Source organism: Phalacrocorax carbo, chromosome 3 (genome assembly GCF_963921805.1).
Source record: "Phalacrocorax carbo chromosome 3, bPhaCar2.1, whole genome shotgun sequence".
NCBI lineage: Eukaryota > Metazoa > Chordata > Aves > Suliformes > Phalacrocoracidae > Phalacrocorax > Phalacrocorax carbo.
In genome coordinates, this window is record NC_087515.1 from 17,193,226 (window position 1) to 17,219,845 (window position 26,620).

General features: G+C 35.8%; 1 protein-coding gene across 1 annotated transcript in view; it reads right to left on the bottom strand.

Moving 5' to 3' along the window:
* KIF6 (kinesin family member 6) overlaps positions 1–26,620 on the bottom strand; it is a 177,071-nt gene that overhangs the window by 54,848 nt on the left and 95,603 nt on the right. The window contains exons 13-14 of the mRNA XM_064445467.1: positions 6,153–6,255; positions 541–596 (exon numbers count right to left, since the gene is read on the bottom strand). Coding sequence (XP_064301537.1) covers positions 541–596; positions 6,153–6,255 — 159 coding nt within the window. The remainder of the gene's footprint in view (positions 1–540; positions 597–6,152; positions 6,256–26,620) is intronic.

A 26,620-nucleotide genomic window follows, 5' to 3' on the forward strand; every position in this document is an offset into this window, starting at 1 on the left:
TTTTGTCTTTGAACAATCTGAAACTGGAAGACAAGCATATGCTGTTGGGGCCCTAAAGCGAAAAAATGACAAAAACCCTTACCAGTCTGAGGCACTCCTCAGAACTGCTCTAATTAATCTGTGCAAGAAAAATGCAGAGGGTAGTTCAACAGTGAAATCTCCTTTTATCAGAAGCTGTATCAATTTATAGATAAATACAATCCTCAATCCATAGATATGACAATTTGAAATTATGTTTTTGGATCCTTTTACCACAAAATAAAATCTAGAAAATCCAGTGTTAATATCTTAACTTTTCCTTCCGAGAAATTTCAGACATCCTGCCAAGTAAAGAAGGGAGCTGTTTTTCAAATGATGGTATTTGAAATTATCAAAACTCATACACAGAATTATTACTGCTATCATCAGCTAACAATTTACCTCACTGGAAACCTTAGTAATGCATTGACTTTTCTTTCAGAAACTAGAGTCACTTCCTATATCCTTTGAATGCTGTGATTTCACCAGCTAAAAGGTAAAATGAGGGTAAGATGTACTCACTTATTCTATTTCTCACTTCATTTAATTTTGCTCCAAGGCTTTTAGCTTCGGTAAACCTGTCAATGCAAGCATAATGATACAGAATTATTCTACAGAACAGCTAGTTAAACTAGTTGTTCACAATAAAATACAAAATTACCCAGGATTACTTTTTGATTTCTAAGTAGAACTAGTTGGAAACAATTTTCCATCAGAAAAGATTGTCTGGTCTAAAAGAAACCTTTTCTGAAAGAAACCATGCAACAAATAGGTTTACTAGACAGATAAAACTTTTATTTTACTTTCTAAGTTTTAAAAATTACATTATTTCAATTCTAACAATTGGATTCTCTAAATATTCATATTACTCTATATTAATTTTAATATGCTACATTACTTGCAATGTTATAACATACAGCTATATAAAAGTAAAAGAAAAAAAGCAAATGTTTGAAAGTACAGGATTGTTCACCAGAAATTTTCAAATTTCAGCCTGTAATTTGCATATTGCTAACAAATCACTTTGTGCTGTGTGAAATTGCACATCCCCGCCACTATGAAATCTCTTCAACAGAAATATAAGAGTGTGACAGAACTAAATTATTCTGTTCTTCTACAGATATTCCTTATGTGAGTGCAGACTTTCAGATGATATTCAGTTACTGCTCAAATACCAATACAAGCCAAAGCTAGCCACATGAAGATATGCAAATAGCAAGCAAGAGGCAGGCTGAGAAGGATGGAAACAAATCAATGAACCAGTCTTTGGAAACTCCCTTTTTGTAGTATGCAAATATCTTGACTTTATATCAAAAATGGAAATATTTCTTTTTAAATGTGAAATTCCCACCAGGTATGTTTCTAAATTAATTCACTTACCACTTCCTCATTATATTCAAATAATGAAATCTTCACATGCTATGAAAAATATTTTAATGATCAGAAGTTTCTTTTTCAGCTTGCAACATGGTGTTGCAGCGATACTCACTTCAGTGTTATTAAGCATCCTGCTCATTGTATGTCTTGCTCCTTAGGAAATGTGTCATATCTAAGTATATCCTTAAAAACAGCTGCCTACAGAGCCTTACGAGTTCACTTATATTGTCTACATTCCCTACAGTCTCGTAGAACTTGATGCCTTCTCCTTTTGTGCTTTTTTTCCTGTCAGTTTTCTGATCTTTTACAGCAGATGCTGTCACAATTATTCTCCTACACTTATTTAACTCAGTACTATGTAAAACTGTTTAGGACAAATAGCATACATGTCAGGCTTCAAATGCCAAGCATATTCTGCTGTGAAAATAATGTCAGTCAATTCAAGGTACAATGGCAAATTCTGAAGAGTCTCTGAGAGAACTGAGGCTTGTTCAAGGAAATATCCGTTGTAATAGCCTAAATAGTAATAGTTTAAAATGTAGAAGGATGATTTGTTGCATTGTGACATTTGTTGTAGGACATTAGGCTTGATATGAAACTCTGAACTGTTACTTGGATGTGTACAAGTTGAATCTTGCTGAATGTGGAGGCAGAACTGTAATACTTAATTGTTATGCAAGCCTTCAGCTGATCTGGAAGAGTCTTGGTCTGGCCAAAGTAACTGAGGAAACCCACAAACTGTATTTCTGTCTAACTCAAATAATGGCAAAACAGAGTCAAGAAATACGACTTTCCCCTGGGGAGTTGGGGTTTGGAAAATTGCCCCTTCTCAGTTAGTCCATTTCCCTGTAAAACTGGAATGAGTTAGAATTTCAGGTGCCTGCATTCCTATCTACTCACAAACATTTGCTTTCAAGGCTGAATTCAACATGGCTTAATGGCTGAAGCTGAAAGGTTCCTCAGTACTTACTGTTTCTTACATAAAGAAGGTAGAAGCCTTTGAAGCATCTGTAAGACATTTATGTAAGCTTTTTCCACTGGTGTTGACTTAGAGCACCCAAGCAGGCCTTGAAGATTGTATAAATGTCAAAGGGAAACACCCCAAAGTACCTCTCTTTTTCTTTCCCTCAGCTCCCATGAGCCAAAGAGTAAGTTCATCAATTACTTAGTAATTCCTGAGGCAAATCTTCTGTTGACTATTGACTCTGATTTTTTTTCACAGAGATTTAGCTAGACAAGTTGAAGCCAGCTATCTATCCAGCCCTTTTTCATAGGTTACTGACAATAGTTGAATGGGCCATGCATCTGTTTCTCAACCACAACAGTTTATAAACCAGCACAGTATAATAAACTGAAATTTGACATTAATTTATGACAGTCCAACAAACTCCATCTGTGACTATGAATCATAGTCAAAAAAAAAAACCCAGAGACATAAGATTTGACTCTAATATTGAAAGGGAAAAGGTTATTTCTGATACTTCTCTAAAAAAAGGTGATATTATCTAGCATAAAGGTGATATTGCTATGAATAGTGATGAGTGAACAATTACATTGTTAGCTGAAAAGAGTTCATGTGTATCCTACATGGAGACCACTCCACAGAAAGGCTGAAGTTGCCAAATCATGGCTTCTACTACCTACAAGATAAATATTCCATGATGAATTCCCAAAGTGAATTTATCCACTAATTTTAGTGGAACAAGAGTTTTTGCAAAGATTTCACTCTTTAAATGCAAATGCCTGTAATTAAAAAGTAAGCATTTTGAAAAACAAATCTCTAATGCATATTGTAAACCAAGACAAACTCAGAGGCTGTCTAATGAGAGAATGGAGACATTTAGTGAATTAAATGAACATTCACTCATTTTTAAGTATTAGAAATTTCAACAAGTGACCTAAGCGAAACTCATCCTTTCCATGAAACTCATCCATAAGCACTGAAAAAGCAAGTTAGCTGCTAACCAGGTGAAACACAGAAAGCAAGGAAACAAGAAAGTGGAAAAAATTAATGGAGAACAACAAAATGGAAACTAGACATACATCACATCTGTAAGCTTCATGCAGAATTTTACTACTGGAAATATTGACTAGGATGGGATTTAAAAGCTTCATGCAGGATGCAATATTACGTTGGAGTGGCTCAGCTGCAAATGTTTCACCAGCATATTTCACCAGAAAATGAGATGCATTTTTCTCCTCCTCAGAGAAACAATGCTAAGAGAATATGGTTGCATTGAGAAACAGGATATTATGAAGTTCTTTAGAAGTCAAGTATAGGAAGTCCAAATTGCAGAAAACTGATTCTGTCTGGGCATAGACACATATTTTTTTAAGAAGGGCAGGAGTTACTAATGTACAGAAGAAAAATGAAAATAAAAACTGCTTTGTATTAGCTGCAAAATAAGCTATGGAAGATCACCTTTTCTATCTTACAAAGCCACTTCCCATAGGCATCTGTCCTAACAGGATAGCTTGAATCTGTTGTCTTTCACTTGAACAGTAGGTCAGTAAATGAGCTTCAAAGATAAATTATCCTTAACTATGTAAGTTTCCCCACTTTTTAAATCCAGAGATGGTACTAAGTAACAGTACTGAGCTACTGCTCCTGTAAAGAGTGAAAAGTTTTATGTTAAAAACAGTTGGTTTTTTTTTAAACAAGACAAATGCTTTTCAGTATCTGATTTAATCCACAGATTACATTTGATTGTTTATATGCAGGTAGTTACAGAAAAAATATGTATATTGTATATGTATATCTATGTATTTTCACATCTATATGAATAATTTCACATCCAAAGCAACAGCTGTGACCTTCACAGTCAAACTTCCAACTAGGCTCACTGACAGTTCACCATTCAATTAACGTAAGAATGATATCATTAGCCAGCCAGGAATATCTATCCAAAATACCCAAAGGAAAAAATAAGACAGCTAAAAATAAGTAATTTGTGAACCAAATACTGTTTGTGGTATGACAGAAGTGGTTATGCAACGATAAACAAAATTATTAACATGAGACTCCTACATATAAAGGGAAGTTATGGTAACCTTTAAACATGTGGTGTCCACACACTTCTTCCTGTGCAATTTGAACACTGGCCGGGTAACAGAGCTTTTGTGTAACTGGTAGTTCAGAGGCTGCATTCCAAATTACAGACTGGACTTGATATAAATCCATTTTAATGAATTCAGTAAACTTGGAGCTAAAGGCATCTTTGCTAAAAATGACTGCAAATGGCAGGGGAAAACTGTCTTGCTTCAGGGTATGAACATCCACAATTTCAGCAATCAGCTGATGCATATTAGAGAGGGGTTACCCGAGGCATTATTCTGAATCTCTTTGTTCTTTAGGGAAAGAAAATCTGGTGTCAAACTTTGTGGGTTCTGAAACCAGAAGGAAATACCAGCTTGCTTCATAGTAACAACAAACATAGAAAATATGGAAGAACTGTGATTAACTAGAGGAAATTCAGGACATGGCTCAGAACTGTATTACTCCCATTATCATGCTGTGACCATGAAGTGTTCTGCTCAATAGACAGCAACTCCAGAAATGATTGCAGTATAATCATTTGTGCAGCAATGATACAGTGATGTAGCATCATCTGATATATTGATCAGAAGAAAGGCATTACTAAACATCCAATTTACATGGATAAACTCTTACATACATTAAATACTTCAGCAATTTGTGTTCCTGTGTCTAAGTTATAGATCCAGGTAGAAACTTAACCAGTTCAGAAAGGTAAGAAATAGCAAGATCTTGAATAAGTCACACAGATGTAGAGATAATTTCTTGCCTCAATTTCACTGAAGTAAATAAGACTTAATGACCCTTGAAACAATGTCTTTCATACTTATTAAGTGGAAAAATTGTATTAATAAGAAAGCAGAAGAGAAAAGGAGAAACCTGGAGAAGGGGAAAACCCCAGGGCGAAAAAAAAAAAGAAAAGGAAAAAGAAAAAAAATCTGTTAGAGGAAATGTTAGTTACAAGGGTAGATTGAGAGATCTGCTTTTGGCATCTCCAATCTCAAAACCTTGTATTTCTCTTCCAATATGGGGAGGGGTAACACTTGAAAAACTGACACTGAAGCACCACTGTTATCCAACCAACATGGACAAATGGTGGTTTAATTTCTGGGATTTTTAAAATCTGCTTTATGAAAATTCATGTTGGCAATGTTTTGCCATTCTCACCATCTTTACCGGAAGATTTTGGAGTGTTTTGCCAGCCTTAAGAATAAATGTGGGGGAAGAAAGTCTTATTTCTGGTTTTGATTGCAAAACTGGCAGAGAGAAGCTAAAATCACTTGGCAAACAAATTAGGAACAACAGACAAAAGCATATGTTAAACATCGCCTAGCTTATTGTCCAACTCAGTGCCAAAGCCAGTAAAGCATTTTTGACAATGGAAATTGCAGTCACACGGATCTTACTTCCTCTAGGTAATTCATGATTGTGAATGCCATTTACCACATTGCTTCAACATGGCTATGAAGATAAGATTGAATAAAACCAGAGGAAAGATGCACTAAGATTCCTCATGCCACTTTCATACTCTATCCAAACTTTTATTCTCTCACCACTCAGTGTCTTCTGAATTTGAAATATTCCCAGTAAGAAACGGTGAAGTTTCTGTACCAAGTTCTCAACAGAAGCCTGGGATGTCTGCTGTAAATTTACACATTCCTACCCAGACTCATAATGAACTCTCAGATGTCTGCCTTCAGCTGTGTCTTGCTGTGACACTCACCTCTGTTTTAGAAGCTGTTTGTTGTCCTCAATAGTTATACTGTCAGCATGGTCCTGCTTGAAAACTTCAAAAGCTTCCTGACATCCAAGCGACATCTTTCCTCCTGCCCCAAGAAAATATAAAAAAGGAAACTACTTCAGAGTCATCAAAAGACAGACATTTTGCACTTATTTAACTCCTATTTAGACAAATACAGCAAGTCAGCTGAGGGATCTTAAATCACCCAGGAGACCAAGTTCAGTGTATCGCCAATGGAGAAGCGTTTTTGACAAAAGATTTCTCTTATCTGACAAACTAATTTCATTTCACTTCACTTCTCTACAGTCTGAATATTTGGGCTGTATAACTACTCAAGACAACTGAAAATGTTCGTAAGTAAAGCTTCACTATGAGCCAGAGGTATTTTCACAACAGCAAACTGTAATTTGCTTCTGTATTTCTTTCATCCCTGTTTCATATTGGCCCCTAAACATACCTTGAATATTTTCAGTATTCTTGGAAAAAAAATTTAGGCTTCTTTTGTTTATGTCTAAGTTTCATTCCCCTTAGTGAATGTTTTTCATCCCCTTTTAAGTGAAGCAGATATTGTACCTACAAAAATGGTTGGTTCCTGCCTTTTACATATTCAACATGGTGTTTGTTTCCTTTTGTGTGCCAGAAGGTCAGCACCTATTTGGCCTTCAAATCTTATTAAGAATCACTACAGAAAAGTATTACAGTCTGTATTATTTATCTGTTCTTATTGCTAGATGATCTACAGATCCAAGTAAGAAATCATGCATCTGTATTATCATTAACAAAAAAATTCAAAGGCTTAAGGAGGACGAAAGATTACACCAGCATCTGTGTTATCATGAGTACATATACGTCAATAAATAAGCAGGAGAAAGGATAAGACTTGTACTTAAATAAATTACAGTAATTAATATAGTTAGGAGCAGAAAGGGGGAGGAATCTCACAATCAAACCATGTGAAAAATGCAAAATAGCTCCTCCTCTAATTCAACATCATGGTTGAAACTTAAACCTCAAAATTATATTCCTTAAATCGGAATTTGATTCTTCTTAGTTTTTTTTTTTCTTCCCTCTAGAGACTTTCTTCTGTCGTACTCACAAGCCTTCCTGCCTGCTTCAGAGCTATAGGATCCCCAAATCCATTGTGCACAAGAGCTATAAAGCTTCCTGGGAGCTCTGCTGCACAAGAGTTTTCTATACATCTTGTGCCAATAGACCAGCATTACAAATAACATATGTATGCATGTATGCCAATTATTTTCTGGGCTTCCTGCTTTGCAATTTTAGTGTAAGTAGGGATGATACATTAATGAGGCATACCTAAACAGGTTGGGATATGCAATGGTGGGATGCTATACCTTACTGTGGTCTAGCTCTGTAAGCTGCATTTTATAGTGACTCCAAATATATTCTGCCCTCATCATACTAATAATATCAGGATTACTCCCCACTGACTCCAGTGAGATTTCTGTGGTGTAAGATACTGTTTACAGTGAAGGCTGGTAATAAGAACTAACACTCAGGGTTCAATAATCAGTAAATATTTGAAAAACTTTATTCAAAATATAGTAGAAAAATTTGCCCTCTGTTTCAGTCAAAAGAATCAGCACATCTGTTACTAATTTAAAAATTTTGAGTTGAAAATAGAACCACCAGGAATGTTTGAATGGCAAAGCATGCATAAATGCTCCACCCTTTTTGAATAAGAAAATCAAAGAAAGATATCGAGTAGTCTTTACTGCTGTGTGATCCAAAAGAGCAAGAGGATTTAGGAAAATATATTTTTCTGTGATGATGACCTGAGAATATAATGTTCCTGTTTCATGCTTGCCTTGAAGAAAAACAGGCGGCTTTGCAAGCAGAATTTTATAGCACATTCATTCCATCACTAGCACTAATTTTAATATGCAGCCTGAATTGACCCTCTAGAATTGCTTTTGTTGCAGAAAAAGTTTGTATTAAGTGCAGAAAGCCTGGACAAAATTCATGGCTGAACCTAAAATAAACAATGAAACACCCTTATTCATACGTAACACTGCAATGTAAAGTATTTAACCCTTCTGGCAATGTGCTGCCTTTCAGAGTAGAAGTAAAAGCAGTAGAAGTAAGTTTGGAAAATAAAACTATTACAGTGATTATTGCTTCTGTCTGGCAGAAATGCATCAACCAAAATTAAAGGTAATCTGATAATCATTTTCCAGCTCTATATTAGGAGGCAGGAGATTTGTACAGCCAAACAAAGCACACAAAAATAGATCCCCAGAACTCGGGAAGGGGAAATTTTCTGGTTTATGCAGTCCATTTTAAGAAAATACAGAAATACATGAAGTAGTAAACAATCACACTCTGAAAATGGTATCTAAGGAAAGGAGCTTAAAAAGGACCATTAAGATTGTACCTCAGCATAATATGAGCATAAAACAGCCACAGAAGAATGTTGCAGCCTGTGGGTAATGACAGAGATGTTTAGGTTGATAGGGAACACAGCAATGTTAATAGTAGCAAAAGACTGCAAGAAACATTGGAAGCTTGATGGAGTGGTTGTGTTTTCATTCTTCTCAGTAATTAAGATTATTCCTTCTCTGTGGCTGATGCTGCATCTTCAGTCATGCTGTTTACATGTCCTTAAATAATCTATGATTTCATAAAGTAGCTTCACCTTCTTTCAAATGGCCTCCAAGTGCAAAGGTGCACTAACATGATTGGCATGCTGTTTCTCCTGGGCCTAATTCAAACAAATCAGCTCTATGTTCTTTTAAAAGAAGGTGCTATTGAATTTCTGGTTTTCTCTAGCTGTAAACTGAAATCTATGCATAGCAATATGTACATGATATGAATACAAGCAGAACAGAGAGAAGAAACCATTGATGATAATGCATTTTTGGCAAAGTAGTTGAACAATTCAGCTAAAACTGTTAGAATTATAGAAAACTATCATTTTCACTCTTACAGGCCAAACAATTTCTCCTCTCCTTTAATGCTGTGGCATAGTATTACAAAATAAATATTTGAAAATTCTTATCTAAGGAAGTATCATCATATCCTACAGGATGAGAACCAGGAAACACATGTCATCAAGTCATTACAACGAGAACTGGAATAATCATTACCATAAAAACAATTCAGATCATCAGAAAAATAATAAAATTTTCTTGAAATCTCATTAATGAAAACCCAGTGACAGGGTTACATTAAAAAGTGATAAATTTTGTATCAATTTTAATTATACCTTTCCTGTTAGGTTGTGTAAATTGGCTTTAATACTGAAACACTCACTAATATGCCCAACTCACAATGTGAAATTTACAGCAAGTCCATCATTATTTACAGCAAATTCAAACAGCTGAAATTCTGTGAAAATTCAGGTTTGATCCACATCCTGAATTTGAATGTTTAAGAATGCTCTCATTGATTTCAGTCTGTAGTCCTATCCAGTGCACTCCACCAACTTTCACATTAAACAAAAAGTTTCAGTTCAATTGGCTCCTCTCGTAAAATGTGCAAATTACAGCTATCTCACCGAATTTGGGTAAGTCAGAAAGCAGAATGACAATGACAGCTCACAAGCTCTAAACTAGAGCAACAAGACCTGAAATGACCAAGAAATAGAAAGCTTGCAGTAGTATTGATAATGAACTAAACTCTTAAAATCAATAATAATTCAAAACACACTGCGCAAAAATGTAATCGGGCTTTTGGATGTGGCTGATTACTTTTTGAGGTGGCATGAAAAGATCAAAGCCATTTCAAGACTCAGTTGTACACCTACAGCAGGTAGAAGCCTGCATATTAGCAAAGCCCCTGACAGATATTATGCACCCTATTCTATTACTAATTTAGAGACCATTTATTCTATGCTGTTACATATAGAAATGCTATTTACAGCCATCCTAAACAACAACTGTTTAGTGCCTCACAAACTTTAATTAGGAAAATAAGTTAAAGTAACATGTAGGGTATAGTGTGGCACTGGGTGCTCAGCTGCCAGCAGAGAAATTATAGAGCTGAATGCTATTTTTAAGTTAAATAGTATCCACTGGGATTACTCAAGGACTATATCTGAGTAGGTAAGAACATGCAAGTGTATAAACTTAGACCTTAGTTTGTTGCCATGAGTGATCAAACATGGTTGTACATATTTAAACGACCATGCTAGTCCTATCGTAGCTTGCTTTAGTGAGCCCAGTTTATAATTACTGGACAATTTTTAAGGACATTATTTTAGTACTTTTCATGAAGATTTCAAGTGTGCTCAAACCGGAAATGGCACTTCCAGAGTGCTGAGTTTGGCCACCTTCTTTTTTTGGGTTGCTTGTTGAAAAAGGGCTTATTGCTCAGAGGGAGAACTTCATAAAGTTTAATGTGTGGAACCCACAGAAAGCATTTACATTGCTTTTCAATTAAGTCTGGAAAAATCTGTCAAACAATAGCATGAAATCGATATCTTCTCTGTCAGAAAGCAGAATCACAGTGTCTCCTCACAACCCCACAACTAGATTTTGGTCCTGGTATGAGAGGTCCAAGGGGGTTCCAGCAGCCCTCATGACAGAGGCTGCCAGTTTAACCCGCAAAAAGAATTGGAAACAACTCTCCAGGAGAGGAGAATTAAGGTTGCAAGTTGAGCTGTTCTGAGGGAAGAACATTAAGGCTGTTAACAAAAGCAAACTCTTGGGAATGGCTGTTCAAACCATGTATTCTGATGAGAAAGGCATCTGTTCTCATGTCTGCCCACATATCTATTTTGCAGAAACTACAATTCCACAGTAGAAGACTTTGCCTTTTCATTCCTACTAAGTGCTCTATCGGACAAGAATTGCCAACTCTTCCACCGAAACCAACAGGAGCAAAAAGTCCCCTTGACTCAAGGAAAGCTCTGATTCATGTGAGGGTTGTCTGAAGAATTTCAGGATGGCAGCTAGGGTGAATTGTGAGTCTTCATGCTTAAAAAGACTGTCACCTGTTCATGCTATTATGTATTTCCACTTATTATCAAATAAGAAAAAGGTAATTGTGGACACTTCCAAATGAAACTAAAGACAAATTTTTGTTAAATCTTTGTCATAGAACTATGGTATTAGAAGTGTTTGCATGTAAGCATAATTTGTTACATCTTTACCAGGATGCCTCAAGATATTGTAGCCATCTGTTCAGAATGGAAAAAAGTAGATGTAACAGAGCTTGGGAATAATGAATCAAAAATAATAAATACTTAAAAATAGGAAAACAAACCCAAAACCAATATACAACAAATACTTCCCCACTGTAAAGTTCAGCTAAATTCTTCATGAAAAGCATGTGTATTACATATGGCTACCTTCATAAGACTGCAATTCAAAAATGAGAAAGACATAAACCAAGGTAGCTCATGGTAGCCCTGCAGTGTTGAACTGCAAAACATAGTCTTTGGGAAAGTTAGAAGCCTCAAAGGAAAACCAGAATATTCAGACTTAATGAACTAACTAAAACATTGGCATAATTTATTTTCTCGGGCTCTGGAGTTTCTTTGTTTATTTACAGGGGAGGAAGAGGGTAAAATGAGCAGTTTCTTGATATTATGAGCATGTTTATTGTGGTACTGAACATTGACCTAGGCAGGTTGGACTGCCCTCCACAAGTGAAAGTTTCTACTGTGCAAACCCTTGAGTTAATTGGTGCATGGGTCATTTACGTAGGCATAATTTTATCCACATAAAATTAGTTGCTTGAGAAGACAAACTATTCCATATATGTTGAAGTAGTTTATAAACAGAAGAGAAGTCACCACTAAATTAAACACTGTAAATGCCTAACAGCAAAGAACAAACTTGTACAGGAGTGTGTTGGACACAAATCAAAGACAAGTACCATTTCTACTGCAATGAATATTGTTAGAGGATATGTGATCACTAAAACTGTGATTGCTTTAAGATTACTAAAATAAAAGAACAAAAATTAAATGTTACATACAATCCCAACTTTGTAAATTTTTTTGATGTTCAAAAGTTCAACTATAATGCTTCAAAAAAAAAAACGCAACCAAACCCCACAATCATTTAGAAGAATCCCACTATGAGTAGGTTTTTACATTAATTCCTCTGCAGGAGAAGTAAGGCAAATATTTAACAGTATTTCAAAAGCAAAGGTTAAATGAAGTAGAAACTTAATTTAAAACAAGATGAAATGGGCTGTTTTAAGATTGTCCAGGACCACAGAACAACAATAACAACAACAACGAAAGTCCAAATGACTGAATTTAATCATGTTGAGTTTCTTCAGTTTCATTACTTTAAGAAATCTCAGGTAACAGTACAGGTAAGAAAAATATTTTTCACATTAACACAGCTGTATTTTTTTATTAGCTCTACTTTTGCAACAAAATCCACTTGAACTTTAATGTCTAATGGTAGTCAGAAATGCAATTTTAGGCTCTTTACTCTCACGTGGTAAGCCTGATACCTGATTAAACCTTAGAGTGAGCTCAGTGTGAAAAGATTGAAACTGTTGAAATCTCTTTCCCTCATTTTCCTTTTCTGGAAAATGAGTATACTAGTTTGCTTACCTGTCAAATATTGCAAAGAACAATGCTAGTGAGAATTACAGGATAAAAGAAAACCATTAAGAGCAACTTAATATACTGTCATCACCTTCGCCTGATAGAGCACATATTTTCCTAAGGTGTGTTAGGCTCAGGTAACAGGACCATTTTGGTCTGATTCTTTTCTGTTAGTTATGCATTCTAATAATTTCTCAGACTACATGGCATGGCTTCAGGATGCTGTAGAAGGTTTGCACTAGCATTAATGATTTAAAGTGTGCCTACTGTTATGTTACCTAGTTATGCTTTTATATTTTCTTTAAAGAGCCAATGGGCAGCAAAGTTACCAGATTCAAAGTAGGAACAGAGGATGCAAAGGTGCAGTTAGAGGCGACTTAGCATGAACAAAGTTTTTGCAGGTATCAGCAGTGAGGAGTGAAGTAATGTATCTATTGACACAACCAAGTTTTTTCTCATGTTGGAAAACCAGTATTATTGCAGAAATATTTTACATTTCATGTATGACAGCTTGTACGACTCAAAAGAGAGAAGATCTATTTTCAGCTACCATTTACTTCTTTAAATCTGCCTGTGAGATCATATTTGATTGTATAACGCATACACGCATTGAAAGTCCTTAATTAGTAGGTACAAAGAGAGAGCCTGAAATGAAGCATGGTAGGCTTGGCAGAAGCTCAGGGGGTGGATACAAAGGAAAAAATGAAGTCAAACCCACAAGAACTTTAGGAGACCCACCCAATGGTGCTGCCACTTCTAAATAAGCAAGATTCACTTTTGCTTCTGTCAGAATCACACATTTCAGATAACTTCTCACAAAACAGGACATATATCTTAAACTGCATCATGCAGTTTACATTAAACACTGGATACTAGAAAGAGACTGTGAAATTCCCTCTCATTGGAGGAGTCTGAGTCTGTTCCCTTCAACAGCTGATGCAGCTGTAAAAATTTTACTAAATATAAGAAAGGGCCAATCCATTAAGCAGTTGAATCATCTAACAAATTCAAGTTAGACTACTGTGCTAAAGATGAAGATTTCCATTAGGATCATATAATAGCAAATGAAATGCATATGTTTTCACATCCTTCATGTAATTGCCATGTTGCAGTAGCAACACTGGCCACTTCTGTTTTAGACCTGAAAAAGGGCTTTTATGTTCAAAAACTTGTCTGCCTTTTTCAACTAGACCAATATGTTTAAAAAAAGATAGAATGCTTTCAACAAAATTTGCCTTATTTACATGTTCTATGCTTTTTTGAGTGAATTATATTTAACTTCTTCTTTTCAATATGTCTTTTTCCATTTTAGAAAAAGAGCTCTACCAAATGGCAACCTACACCAATGGATTCATGACAGCTTGGACCAAATGCAAGTGAAGTTTTTGTGAGGGACATCTGTAGAGATCTGCAAGTATTTTTGGTGCTTGGAGAATCGTCTCCACCACCAATCTTGCCTGTAACACCATAAACCACAAAAGAGGCATACTTCATTTTCAGAGCAGTTTAGCAGAGGAAAAATGACTTGTTATAAACATCAGCCCGGTTTTGGAAACTTACTGTACTTTTAATTTCATATTACATTTTAGCTTTATTAAGATACTGAGGTTTTCTGAAGTAGAAGTCTGTATTCACTACATCTTAGGTAGACAAGAAAAAAAATGTCTGCAGTGGGTACACCATCAATTAGTACAAGCTTGATGCTACCTTAATATTTTGGGCTATAAACTACAGGAATGCAGGAGCCGCTTTGTGAGAAATTGGTCTTCCTCCCCCCTGCCCCTCACCCACAGGAAGTCCAGCAGCAAAAGAATCAGGTATGCCAAGATAGAGAGTTGGGAAAAGAAACCATGAGATACACTCCAGCTATCTCTTCTCACCAGTCAACAACATAGATTAACTAATTTTAAAATTTGTTATCCATTTACATTCAAGATTAATAAGCTTTACTGATCTCATTACTTATTCATTTTGGCAGCTGAAAATTAGCCATTAAAAGATGAGTGAAACTTTATTGTAAAAGAATGAACTTTCATTCTTGCTCTGTTGAAGCTTTATTGGAGTTTGCCTCTGAGAATGAACATGGTAGCCTGCTATGTACTAATGTCCAGATTTTAAAAAGTAATTAGGCATGTTATTCCTCAGCAATGACCACTCTAAATTTCAAGCATTCAGCTACTGAAGAAGAGTTTTCTCCCTTCCTGAACAAGTCCTGTAACTGCTACATTAGAGACAGAATCCTCTCTTTCTCACGTCACTGCTGATTTTTAAATAACAGTGGTCAAAGCAGTCAATGTATTAACTGTACTCTAAATATGCACACAAAATTGAGCCTTCAGGAGTTTTAACTGATCTTCTCAGATCTGAGGACTTCTAGGCATGTGATAAGCACCAGAAGTTCAGCATAGTCAAAACGGGAGTCCTGTGCACATATAACAGTGGAATTTTAGAGAACACTTGTGTAACTTTGCTCAGGTGCCTGAACGCTCTTAAATTACCTACCCTGACCATAAGCTGTTAAATTCTCTATGGAATTAAGCATATTGCGCCTCTGTGTTACACAAAGGGTGCACTTTAGTAAACCTAAGTAGTTGGTAGAGCATGTAGAAAGAGAGCAGTTATTACCAGTACCTGTAATATATATATTTTTTTTTTTTCATTTTTATCTGTAATGGTTTTGAAATAGGAGCCAAAGTAGAAAAGGAGGAGATAACAATGGGACCTGGACTTATACATAAAAACAAATTGGCTAAGTTATTTCCTGAATTTTCAATTCAGCCTTTCACAACTTTATCAAATTGTTCTTAGAAAACTTTCAGCTACCATTAGCTAAAACTTTAGCTCATTATTTTGGACTTTCCTCAGCTATTAAAGGCTTTTTACTTCTTTTTAAAACTCTTTTGACCATATCTATTTTATTTTGAATTAAAACAAAGAAAATCTATCTTCAAGGACTGAACTGTAAAGGGAACACTAAACCTTTGTACACCGTAAAAAAAAGATAGAAGATTCTGAATGCTATACGCATCCTCTTTTAAACCAGTTTTGCCAAACAGAAGTATAAGTGTACTTGCCTTCTAAATCAGTGTTAACATAATCTAGAAGACTGAGGAGGTTTAAATAAAGCTATAATTTGCATTTTTAATAAAACATTTTTAAAATAGGCATTCATCAAAACATTTTATTAAAAATGAAAGTTATAGCTTTACTTAAGTTAGGTTTACCAAAATCCTACTCACTAAAAATAGGATAAAGTAGAACAAATAGCTCAGGATGCAAAACCAATTTGTTGATAATAATGACAAATAGCATGCACATTACATTTTTAAGAACAAAATTATGCAACATATTAATACTATTTACTTTTAATATTCTAAGAATAAAACCTTCAGAAACAGATTTCTTCAGCAGAAAGACAACTTTGAACTTGAACATTCTTAATATACCATAGAAAGTTTACTTAAGTTCACATGGTTTCCAGTTATAGCCATTAGTGATCATTGTTTGCAACAGGAGAAATCCTGGCTCTATGGAAATACTGATAAATTCATCAAAATGGAAAAGATTTTAAGTAGTAACAGTCCTTGTGAAAAAAAAGAGCTGATCAAATTTTTAGGATACCAAAACTCACGTATATCAAGACCTTTTGCAATGTTGCAGAAAACTGTTAAAAAGAAAGCAATAGATCATTTCCATCCCCAGTAATTTCACTTTGTAGGGAGAAGCAAAGATGAGCGATCTTCCCTTTGTTTGTATTAAAATTCTTTTCCCTGCCAAGACTGAAGGCATTGGTTGTTTCCAGTGGCACTGGATATTCATGTTGATTTTATGTGAGCTGTATATTAAACATATATGTACTGATGTTATGTTGATGTTTAACTGTTGAATTCTTGGACTGGGTTACATAAAGTGCAACATGGAAAAATGGCTTCATGATAAAGACAACAAGAAGAACTTTTATAAGTACACAGGTGTAAAAGAAAGGCTAGGGAAAATATGGGCCCCCTGCTGAACAAGGCAGGGGACCTAGTTACACAGGACACAGAAAAGGCTGAGGTACTGAATGCCTCCTTTGCCACTGTCTTTGCTAGTAAGACCAGCCTTCACTTATTCCAGGTCCCAGAGACCAGGGAGAAAGTCTGTATTAAGGAAGATATATGCTTCATGGAAGAGGATCATGTTATGGAATACTTAAGCAAATGGGACATACGTAAGTCAATGGGCCCTCTTGGGATGCACCCACAAGCGCTAAGGGAGCTGAGCAATGTTACTGTGAGGCCACCCTTGATAATCTTTCATCAGTCAAGGTGACTGGGAGAAGCATTCAAAGACTAAAGTAAACATCAGTCCTATCCTTAAGAATGGCAAGGAGGACTCAGGCAACTACAGGCCAGTCAGTGTCACCTTAATCTCTGAGAAGGTGATGGAGCAACTAATCCTGGAAACAATTTCCAGGCACATGAAGGACAAGAAAATCATCAGAAGGAGTTAGCAGGTCTTCACCAAGGGGAAGTGGCACTCTACCAAGCATTCCAACAAATCAAACAGGATAAAATCAATGTAACAATCATGATCAAGAAACAGTAATCAAGTCTTCAACATGCTCTCAGAGACAAGAACAAGTTCAGCCCTAAAATTTTCAAACGCACCAGCTAATTTCTAACTGCAAGACCATTTCTTTTCTACCTTACTGTCATGGTTTCAGCTGGGATAGAGTTAATTTTCTTCACTCTAGCTGGTATAGTGCTGTGCTTTGAAATTAGCATGGAAAAAAATGTTGAGATAACACACAGATGTTTTGGGCTGTTGCTGGGTAGCACTTGTACTAGTCAAGGACATTTCTAGCTTCCCATGCTCTGCCGGGTGCACAAGAAGCCGGGAGGGGAGGGGGCACAGCTAAGAAAGCAGATTCAAACTGACCAAAGGGATATTCCATATCACATAATGTCACGCCCAGTATGCTACCTGGGAGGGGCTGACCGGGAGAGGGAGGGAGCAATCGCAGCTCGGGGATGGGCAGCGTCGGTTGGCGGGTGGTGAGCGGTTGTATCGTTTGTGTTTCCGTGGTTTTTTTTTCCCTTTTTTTCCCTTTCCCTTCATTTTCCATTTTATTATATTAACATTATTGTCATTATTATCATAATAATAATAATAATAATAATTATTATTATTATTTTATTGTAATCATTAAACTGTGCTTATCTCAACCCACAAGTTCTTTTGCTTGTCCAATTCTCTTCCCCATCCCACAGGGGTGTGGGGGGAGTGAGCGAGCGGCTGCGTGGTGTTCAGTTGCCAGCTGAGGCTGAACCACGACACTTACAATACTTTTTACAATTTTATAACACAACAAATTTTCTCACTTTTATTATTCTGCTTAGAAAACTGCTTCTGAATTTCCCACCGGTGATGGTTACAAACCTAATTTATTGTCTCACAGTATTCATTAACACTTCACATCAATTTGGTATTTTGTAATCATTAATATTATTTGCCACATATAATCTGTCTCTGCTAGGTATTTAGTCCAAATAGTTTCATAAGTCATAATTACATTTCCCTGCAACTTCCATTAAAAGAGGTAAAGGGTTAACTTCCTATTCTAAAACAACACTTTCATTTTCTTTAAGCACCTTATTTAATCCAAGGTGCTTAGATCTAAACATGACATTCTAAATGAGATCTTACCCATGACTTGTTAATTGAACTAATAAGCAACATCTCTTTCATCAGATCCTCAACTCATGACTTTGTAGTTGGTGCTATTTGATTTCACCTCATTTTGCCTGCTGTCATCCAAAAAATTGTGTATTGCTTCCTGCAGAATGATCCTTTTGGAGATGTGCACCACCAAAAAAACCCCCCAAAACCCCAACCAACCAAAAAAAAAAAACCCAAACCCCTGTATTATTTGTCATAACTTTTTAATGCATAAAAATATCCTTGCTACATGGGAACTCCAACCATGGACATATATCACACTTTCATTTTGTGTTTGCTGAAAAGTTTTGCTTTAGTGATTGCACAAAAGAAAAGTTTCGCTTTTGTGATTGCACAAAAGAAAAGTTTCTGATAAAATTTTCCAGCCATTCATATCCACTCCTCTTCCACACTGGCAGAATTGTTCATGTCAGTAATCCCTAACTAGTTTCAGTCAAAATTTAGCAATTTATTTTAAATAGCAAGTCTTTGCTAATCTAGTAAAGCCAAGATAGGCAGATAGGACAGAAGCAGGAAGTCTGGCAATTATGAACAGTCACAGATAGTAACCTTATGGAAGAGGAGATGTACCTATAATAACCTTAAGGAAGGCTGGTGAGAAGGAGCCATGTGTTAGACATAAGTGGGACTACATGGTAGAGACATAAACTCCAGCTTATGTATGCTTCTTTTGCCATTCTTACAATACAGCTCAGGCTCAAGTAATCCTAAGATAGATCTGTGGCTCTCTTTATGTAAGAGTTTACAGACAACTTTGGAAAGTTGCATTTTAATAAAATGCAATCAGACTTTACTAATATATCTACCTCTGCAGAGAAACATTCATGTATACCGAATGGAAATACTGCTTTTGTTGCCAAAAATATAACTGACAACAAGCTCTGTGACAGCTAAGCCCTTGCGAAGTGATTTTTCTTTCTGATTATTAATTTAGAAGACATTAATTATTGTTACCAAATATCTACTTATATGCTTCTAAGTTCCTAATGTGACAACAGAGTTCCTATTATCTGATTGTATTTGCTGATATCCCTCTTTAGTTACTTTAGGTATGACAGTACTTTCGCTCTGGCAATTTCACAATAACAGAGATTAAAAATTGCCATTGTAAAGCAACAGGACAACTGCAGAAGGTTAACTATGTAGATGTATTCTTTTCTTAGTGTTGATATATAATAAATTGAATACTCAAAATGTTTAAGCTCCTGTTTCAGTGCAGTTCAAAAACTGAGTTAATTAAAAAAAACCCAACACCTAAATGTTTGTGCATGTTTGAGTGAAGGAGGATGGAAAGAATCTGGGCTAAAGTGTTATAAGGATCAGTGTAAGTTAGTCTTGCACCACCCAATCCTGTCTATCAGCTAAAGGCCTCTCAAAACTTGTGTGTGATAAATTTGGGACTTCCTATGTATAAGGACAAATGTGGAAACACAAAATGATACAAACAAAAACCTCATTGCTTATCTCAAGACTAAAAGAAATATGTGGTAACAATTATGTTTTTGTGGTGTCTCGAGTTTAAATTGCTTGAAGGAAATAAAAAATGTTTGAGAAATTTCATTAATATTACAGAAATATTTTTGGAATTCAAGCAAATATCCTTGTTTACTCTTCTCGGCACAGGCACTCCTCACAGAAGACCCAGAAACATTTGGAAAAAAACCCAACCAATACGATTCTAACAACGCATCTGGTTTAGAAGCAATATTTAAAAATCTCTACATTTTAAATTGAAGATGTAATTTAAAACAGGAATGTTAAGTTCCCCAACTAGTACTATCACTTGATGAGCTTGTAAACTTAGTTTTAATTCAGCATTGGCGCAATTTTGGCCTGTCATTTTCCCAAATGCATTTTGAAGTGCATCATTACAAAAAAGATAGAAGAATTTGCATTACACAAAACAAACAACCTCACCTGAAGTACAATCTTTAATTTCCAATATTACTGTGAAAATATCCACTCAAATATATAGTTATCTCTAGGTTTTAAATTAATAATACTGAATGTGAGAGCTCCTCACTGCCAGTCATGTCATCTTCAAATGGCTAAAAATGGATTGTTCTTTACTCACAGTATGTCTAGCCCTCTGCAGCCAGATCTCAAAGCCTCTTCCCTTCAATCCAGGGATTCACCTGGAGCTTTTCTTCTTTGCACATCCATTTTTGGGCCACGGTACATCTACTCCAGGATGATGAATGAGGAACACCTTTTATGTCTAACTACAGTACTGTTCCCAGAACTGAGATAAAGGGGATAACATAAAGGGGAACAAAAGAGGACCATATTCATTAAAAATTAATTCTCCACCTGACAACCTCAGGCCACATACATCAGCTGCACAACACACTGGAAGCAGCACAAGGACAACACTGGACATGAACAAGTGCTTACGCTGTTGCTGCTGCAAAAAGTTGGAGTGAGGGTTTTTTGTGAAATGTATCTTAGTGCATTTTAATAAAGAACTACTACTTAATGACAACAGACTTTTATATTTTGAGCTTAGAGTAAAGAACTTACCGCATTATGACATTTTCGGAGTCAAAAAGTTATGAGCGCTGTAAAATTACTGGACAATTAACTCCCACTCTCCCATACTCTGTGGGTGAAACCCAGCCATGGATATTGGGCCATTGAAATGATTAAGATACCTTCTTTAAGGGCAGGTCTGCTTCAGAGAATGAATTTCTCTGTTTTATCAAAGGGAGAATGAATAGGCAGAGACAGCTAAGACCTCATAATTGCTGCTAAGTTGACCAAAAGATCTGTGTTATTCACATCATTTTCTGGCCCCAGAGAAAACATTAGAAATAATCATGTCAGGTTTACAAATACCATTCTGAAACAAAAGTACGCATATTAACTCCAAATACAATACCTGGAACCTCACCATGGTAAAATTAATTCAACTTTTTGATGAAGTTTCCATCTAAATTGTCCCTAGAGGCAGGAAGTGCCTTCTACCCTGTAGTTATGGGTTGGTGTAGTCTATCCCATTAACACTAAGTCCTACTGCCATAACAGTAAATATCCATATTTAGCAAAATAATAATTCCTTGTCTTTATGTGCAGAAACCATTCCCCATGAAACAGAAGTCAGAGAGCAATTTGATACTGCAGTGTGGTCAAATGAAGTCTAGGATTCAGCAACATCTATTTGCCTACAATAGTTTACAGAATGTTTGTCTTCCAGAAACCTATCAGTGTGTCTTTAGCAATTTCTTGGCCATTTCTCATTTTGTCTTTTGGAGGATAACTATTTATAGAAATATATTATCTCTTAAATTCCATGAGCCTACAAAAGGTTATAGTGGTTACAGATCACTTGCTATTAGATGGATCTCTACACTACGTGATTACACATTTTTTGCCATCCTTAACACTCATGATAGAAAGTAAATAAATTTAGAAGCTAAATTGCTGATCCTGCAAATAAACGTGCTGGCATTTTTTCCCCAACTATGTTCATAGAAATCAGAGAGACAGCTAATATATGTACATGCACACAAGGATAAGTATGGAGATGCAAAATCTTTCTCCCTCCTGACAATGAACAAATGAAACACCTTTACTATTAGAAGGCAACCTTCATTATTTAAAATACAAATTCTTTTTCTTTTATAAAACATGTACACAACTGCACAGTAACATGCAACACACTTCCCATAACTTAAAAATGTTCTCTACAGAGTCCACTCCTACTAATTTACTGTCAGCTTTAGTTATTTTGATTATAGTCTCCACAGTACATGAAGAGAGAAAAGGAAAACTGTAGTTACTGTTATGATGCCTAATACTTGTCCATTGTATTAAAATTGAGAATAAAGAAAAAGTAAAATAATTTGTGTTCTTCTGCATCTTAATTATTGTCCTTTGTTTCTGTGATTTGAAAACCTCTCAGTTTAATCAAAACTGTTGACATTCTTGTCCCAGTGATACTAAGGACAAAACTGATTGCTCACAGAGGCAAGACTCCCCTGTTGTCTCTCTGACTCATCATACGACAGAGGTTTTCTGGTGAAAATTCAGTGGTCTCAGTAGCTACATTAGGGAACTTCATTTAAACAAAAAATCATGTCATGAAAGTATCTGAGTGAAATTCCTTTTCATATTGGCAAAATTCCCATTGTGAAAAGCTACTTCTTTCGATTCCTTTTTAACTGAAATTTGTAACCAACAGAACTATACGATTAATATGCAGCAAAGGATCAAAAGACAAGTTTTGCACCAATAACCGCTGTAGCTTGTGTCAAGACAAAGAGTTAAGAGTGGTTTTGCCCCCTAGAAATCTGTTGAAATAAGTGACTATCACTAGAAAAATAGCATAATTCTTCCTGAATGCCAAGTACACTGTGTTTATTTGATGGCTTTCAACTGCTTGTTTTCCTTAGGATCAAAATGGGACAATATATTTTGGAAATTCCTTGTCAGACAAGCTTGCTTCAATATTAAATGTGCTGTATCTTAGAGCCATGAGCTCTTGCATTAGGCTTTAGTTAATTAAATAAACCTGCTGAAAATCAAAAGGATGTCTGCCTGGAACTCTGACTTTTTCTCCTAGTATTCCCTTATGTAAAATTGTTTTAACGCTCCTGATATAAAACGGAGACATTCTCCTTCTGTTTCCAAACACCAGCCATTATTCAACCTGATTTCACTATCTCTGTACACTTGAAGATTAAAGGAAATTTCTGAAATATTTGGAATTACTTCTCCCCAGAACTAAATCTGGATGTAAATGGCATAAATAAAGAGAGGTGATCCAAGTGGGGAGGTACTGCAGAAGAAAGGGTTCATAATAAAAGATAGAATCATTTTAACACTCAGAACTTCCCCAGCTGACTGTGACTGCTTTGCTCTGCTTTCTTTTACTAAGCACGTAGAGATGGCTTTGCATGAAATATATTTGTATGCAGCTTAATCTTAGAGTTTACAATAAATATCAAACATACTATAAATAGAAATGTTCACCCATCCTTGCATGGAATTTTAAGTAACCAACATAACCTACACTTTCAGCAAAGCTTCCCAGACAAATCAGGTATCTATAAAGGGAAGTAATTTCAAGAACTGTGTTGCAACAGTTATGTTGACTGCAAATGAAGTCAAGACTTCCAAGATTTTATATTGGTTTCTGCTTCTAATTCACTGTCTTACTTTCACAAATCATTTCATCTGCTCCTCAATGTTAGAAAAACAAGATTTTGCACTTACAGATAGATGGCCTTTGAACATGAAATCTCAAAGTGATCAAGAAAGATAAGCCACTCTAATTTATTTTACAGTTGAGGAAACTGGTTCAGAGAGATGAGGTCACTTGTATAAGTTCACAAACTTAGTAAATAATAAAGACTGAAATAAAAAACAGATGCCCTGCCTCTCAGTCTGGGATCTTATTCAATGCGAAGTATTGCCTCTATAATGCAATGAGAAGCTGAACTGTTTTATTCAAAATTTAAATCCACACAGCAGTAGAAGCATGCAAACAACAGTGAACATGAAGGAAAAAAATACGACAAACAACAAAAATAAGATTCCAAGCCAGCTGACAACTTCAGTCAGACAATACACTTTATCACAAATATTCCATGAGAAATCAGAAACATACAAAGGCAAATGTTAACAGAAGCTCATACATTATTCAGGAAATATGCTTACTAGAGAAGAAGTTTCATTTATTCAGGAAAAGCAAGACTGGCACAAGTAGTCAGTGCGCACAACTGCAAACAAGACAACGGTCTGAAGTTTATCTGTTTAAATAATGAAAAAGTGAACACTAAAAAAAAATTACATGAAAAATAAAAATATTGAAAGAAGTACCAAAAATATAAAAGGAAAGGCAAATCTTCCACCCCAACACAAAATTACAGTAGCTGCCGTTTATGACATAGCAACTACAGTCTTTGCCATTTGGGAAAAGTATACAGAATGTTTGCTTAACTGTATTCGTGCTTTAATTATTGCACTGAACTGCTTCCAAAGCATTGTTTTTGTCTCTTCATCCACTAAGAGAACCTTTAATAGCTTGAAAAATAATTCTACATAAATCAACAGGTATACTAAGTTGTTTCATATATTGCCTTTCTATCAGTACTAGAGTACTGTGTGCAGTTTTGGGCCCCTCACTACAAGGACGACATCGAGGTGTTGGAGCGTGTCCAGAGAAGGGCAACAAAGTTGGTGAAGGGTCTAGAGAACAAGACTTATGAGGAGCGGCTGAGAGACTTGGGTTTGTTTAGCCTGGAGAAGAGGAGGCTGAGGGGAGACCTTATCACTCTCTACAACTACCTGAAAGGAGGTTGTAACGAGGCGGGGGTCAGACTCTTCTCCCTAGTAACAAGTGATAGGACGAGAGGAAATGGCCTCAAGCTGCGCCAAGGGAAGTTTAGGTTGGAATATTAGGAAAAACGTCTTCACCAAAAGGGTTGTCAGGCATTGGAACAGGCTGCCCAGGGAGGTGGTGGAGTCTCCACCCCTGGTGGTATTTTAAAGAAGGGTAGATTTGGTGCTTGAGGATATGGATTAGTGGTGGACTTGGCAGTGATAGGTTAGCGGTTGGACTCGATGATCTTAAGGGTCTTTTCCAACCTTAACGATTCTATGATTCTATGATTCTATCAGTACCCAATTAAATCTATTATTAAAAGGCATATTCTGATTTCTCCATTATCTGTGAACTTTGAAGCATTTTTTCTGACAGTAAGATTTCTTCTGTCATAAGTTTACTTTTCTCTCTAAACTTTAGGATTTTGCAATATTATTTATAAGAAAATGGCTATTTTTTTCAAGACTCCCATCTGATGCATCATAGTATGACTCATTGCTACATTTTTCAATGTGCTGTTTTGCCTATTAGCAATGCTGAAATAGCCCCTCATTTGCAATAACCCGTTAAGAAAAACATTTGACACAAAACAACTTTTGAATTACTGCTTTTCAAGCATCTGAAAAAGAACTATGATTCGACCCTAAGATTAAGAGCATAGGAAGATGAAGGCTGTGCTTATATTACAGGCAGCTATCCAGCACTGTGAGGAAGGTTGCAGGCACTGTTATTGAAATATTCAGGACAGTAATCTTAAGAGAGTAGGGAAAAAAGAGAAGGAAAAATAGAAAGCATCATTAGCAAGTTAGACCAAAAAAGATGACTTTGCAATAGCATCAGAAATAGCAGCTGACTGGCAGATAAATTTTTCATATTTTTAGCAGAATATGTTTACTGTTATATTAACTCATGTCTCCTTTTTAACTGAAAATTATACCTGACATCATCTATTATCTTTCAATTTTTTTTGCTTTTTATGGCAGTAAATAGAAGCTTACTAAACCTCAGATTGCTAATAGGCCTCTATAACATGTGTGGTTATACAACACATTCTCTTGTATCTCAACTACTTTATGGCTGCCTTCACAATAAACAATAAATGCTGTCTCTTTTTTTCCAGACACAAAATGGACCACTGCAAAATGGACCATAGTAAAGATAATAATCTCACTAATTATGTATAGTTATGTTCAACAGATTTTTAATATAATTTTTATTATACAAAGAAAATATCATTTTGAAATAATAAATTATATGACACTGTTGTGACTATATCTAAAAAAAATGGAGTTTGATAATTTGGGCAAACTTCTTTTCAGAGGTTTTTAGGGGTGATCTTTCCTCTACCCCTTAACATCCCTCTTTACACTTTCTTTCCTAAAGTCCACATTTTGCATAAAAGCAGATTCCAGGAAATGAAGTTACTTGTTTGGATACAACTGCCAAAGCCACTTCCTGTACGCACTTGGCAGAAATGCTTGGGTAAAAAAAAGCCTTATGACATTTTTCAGTCCAACCAAGATGGGCATTCCATTCAGCCACACAAAAACTCAATTTAGGCCCAGAACTGTATGCCAGTGTTATATATTTGACTGCTTAAAGTATTACAGTCCAGTAATAATAAATTCAATTTTACATTTGTCAGGAAAAATAGCATCAAACAGGTTCCAAACAATAAATGCACCAACTACTTCATCCGTGACCTGATATTATTCCATTTTTGGAATTTTATTGTTTTTCCTCTCTTCTGTCTGTACTGCCTAGCACGTGAATGCACTGTAAAGAGTAACTTATGAAAAGTCTGCGAACAGACCATTGATTGGAACACAGCATAACACAGCCATTGCTATATTTGGCATTGACAGTATTTATGCC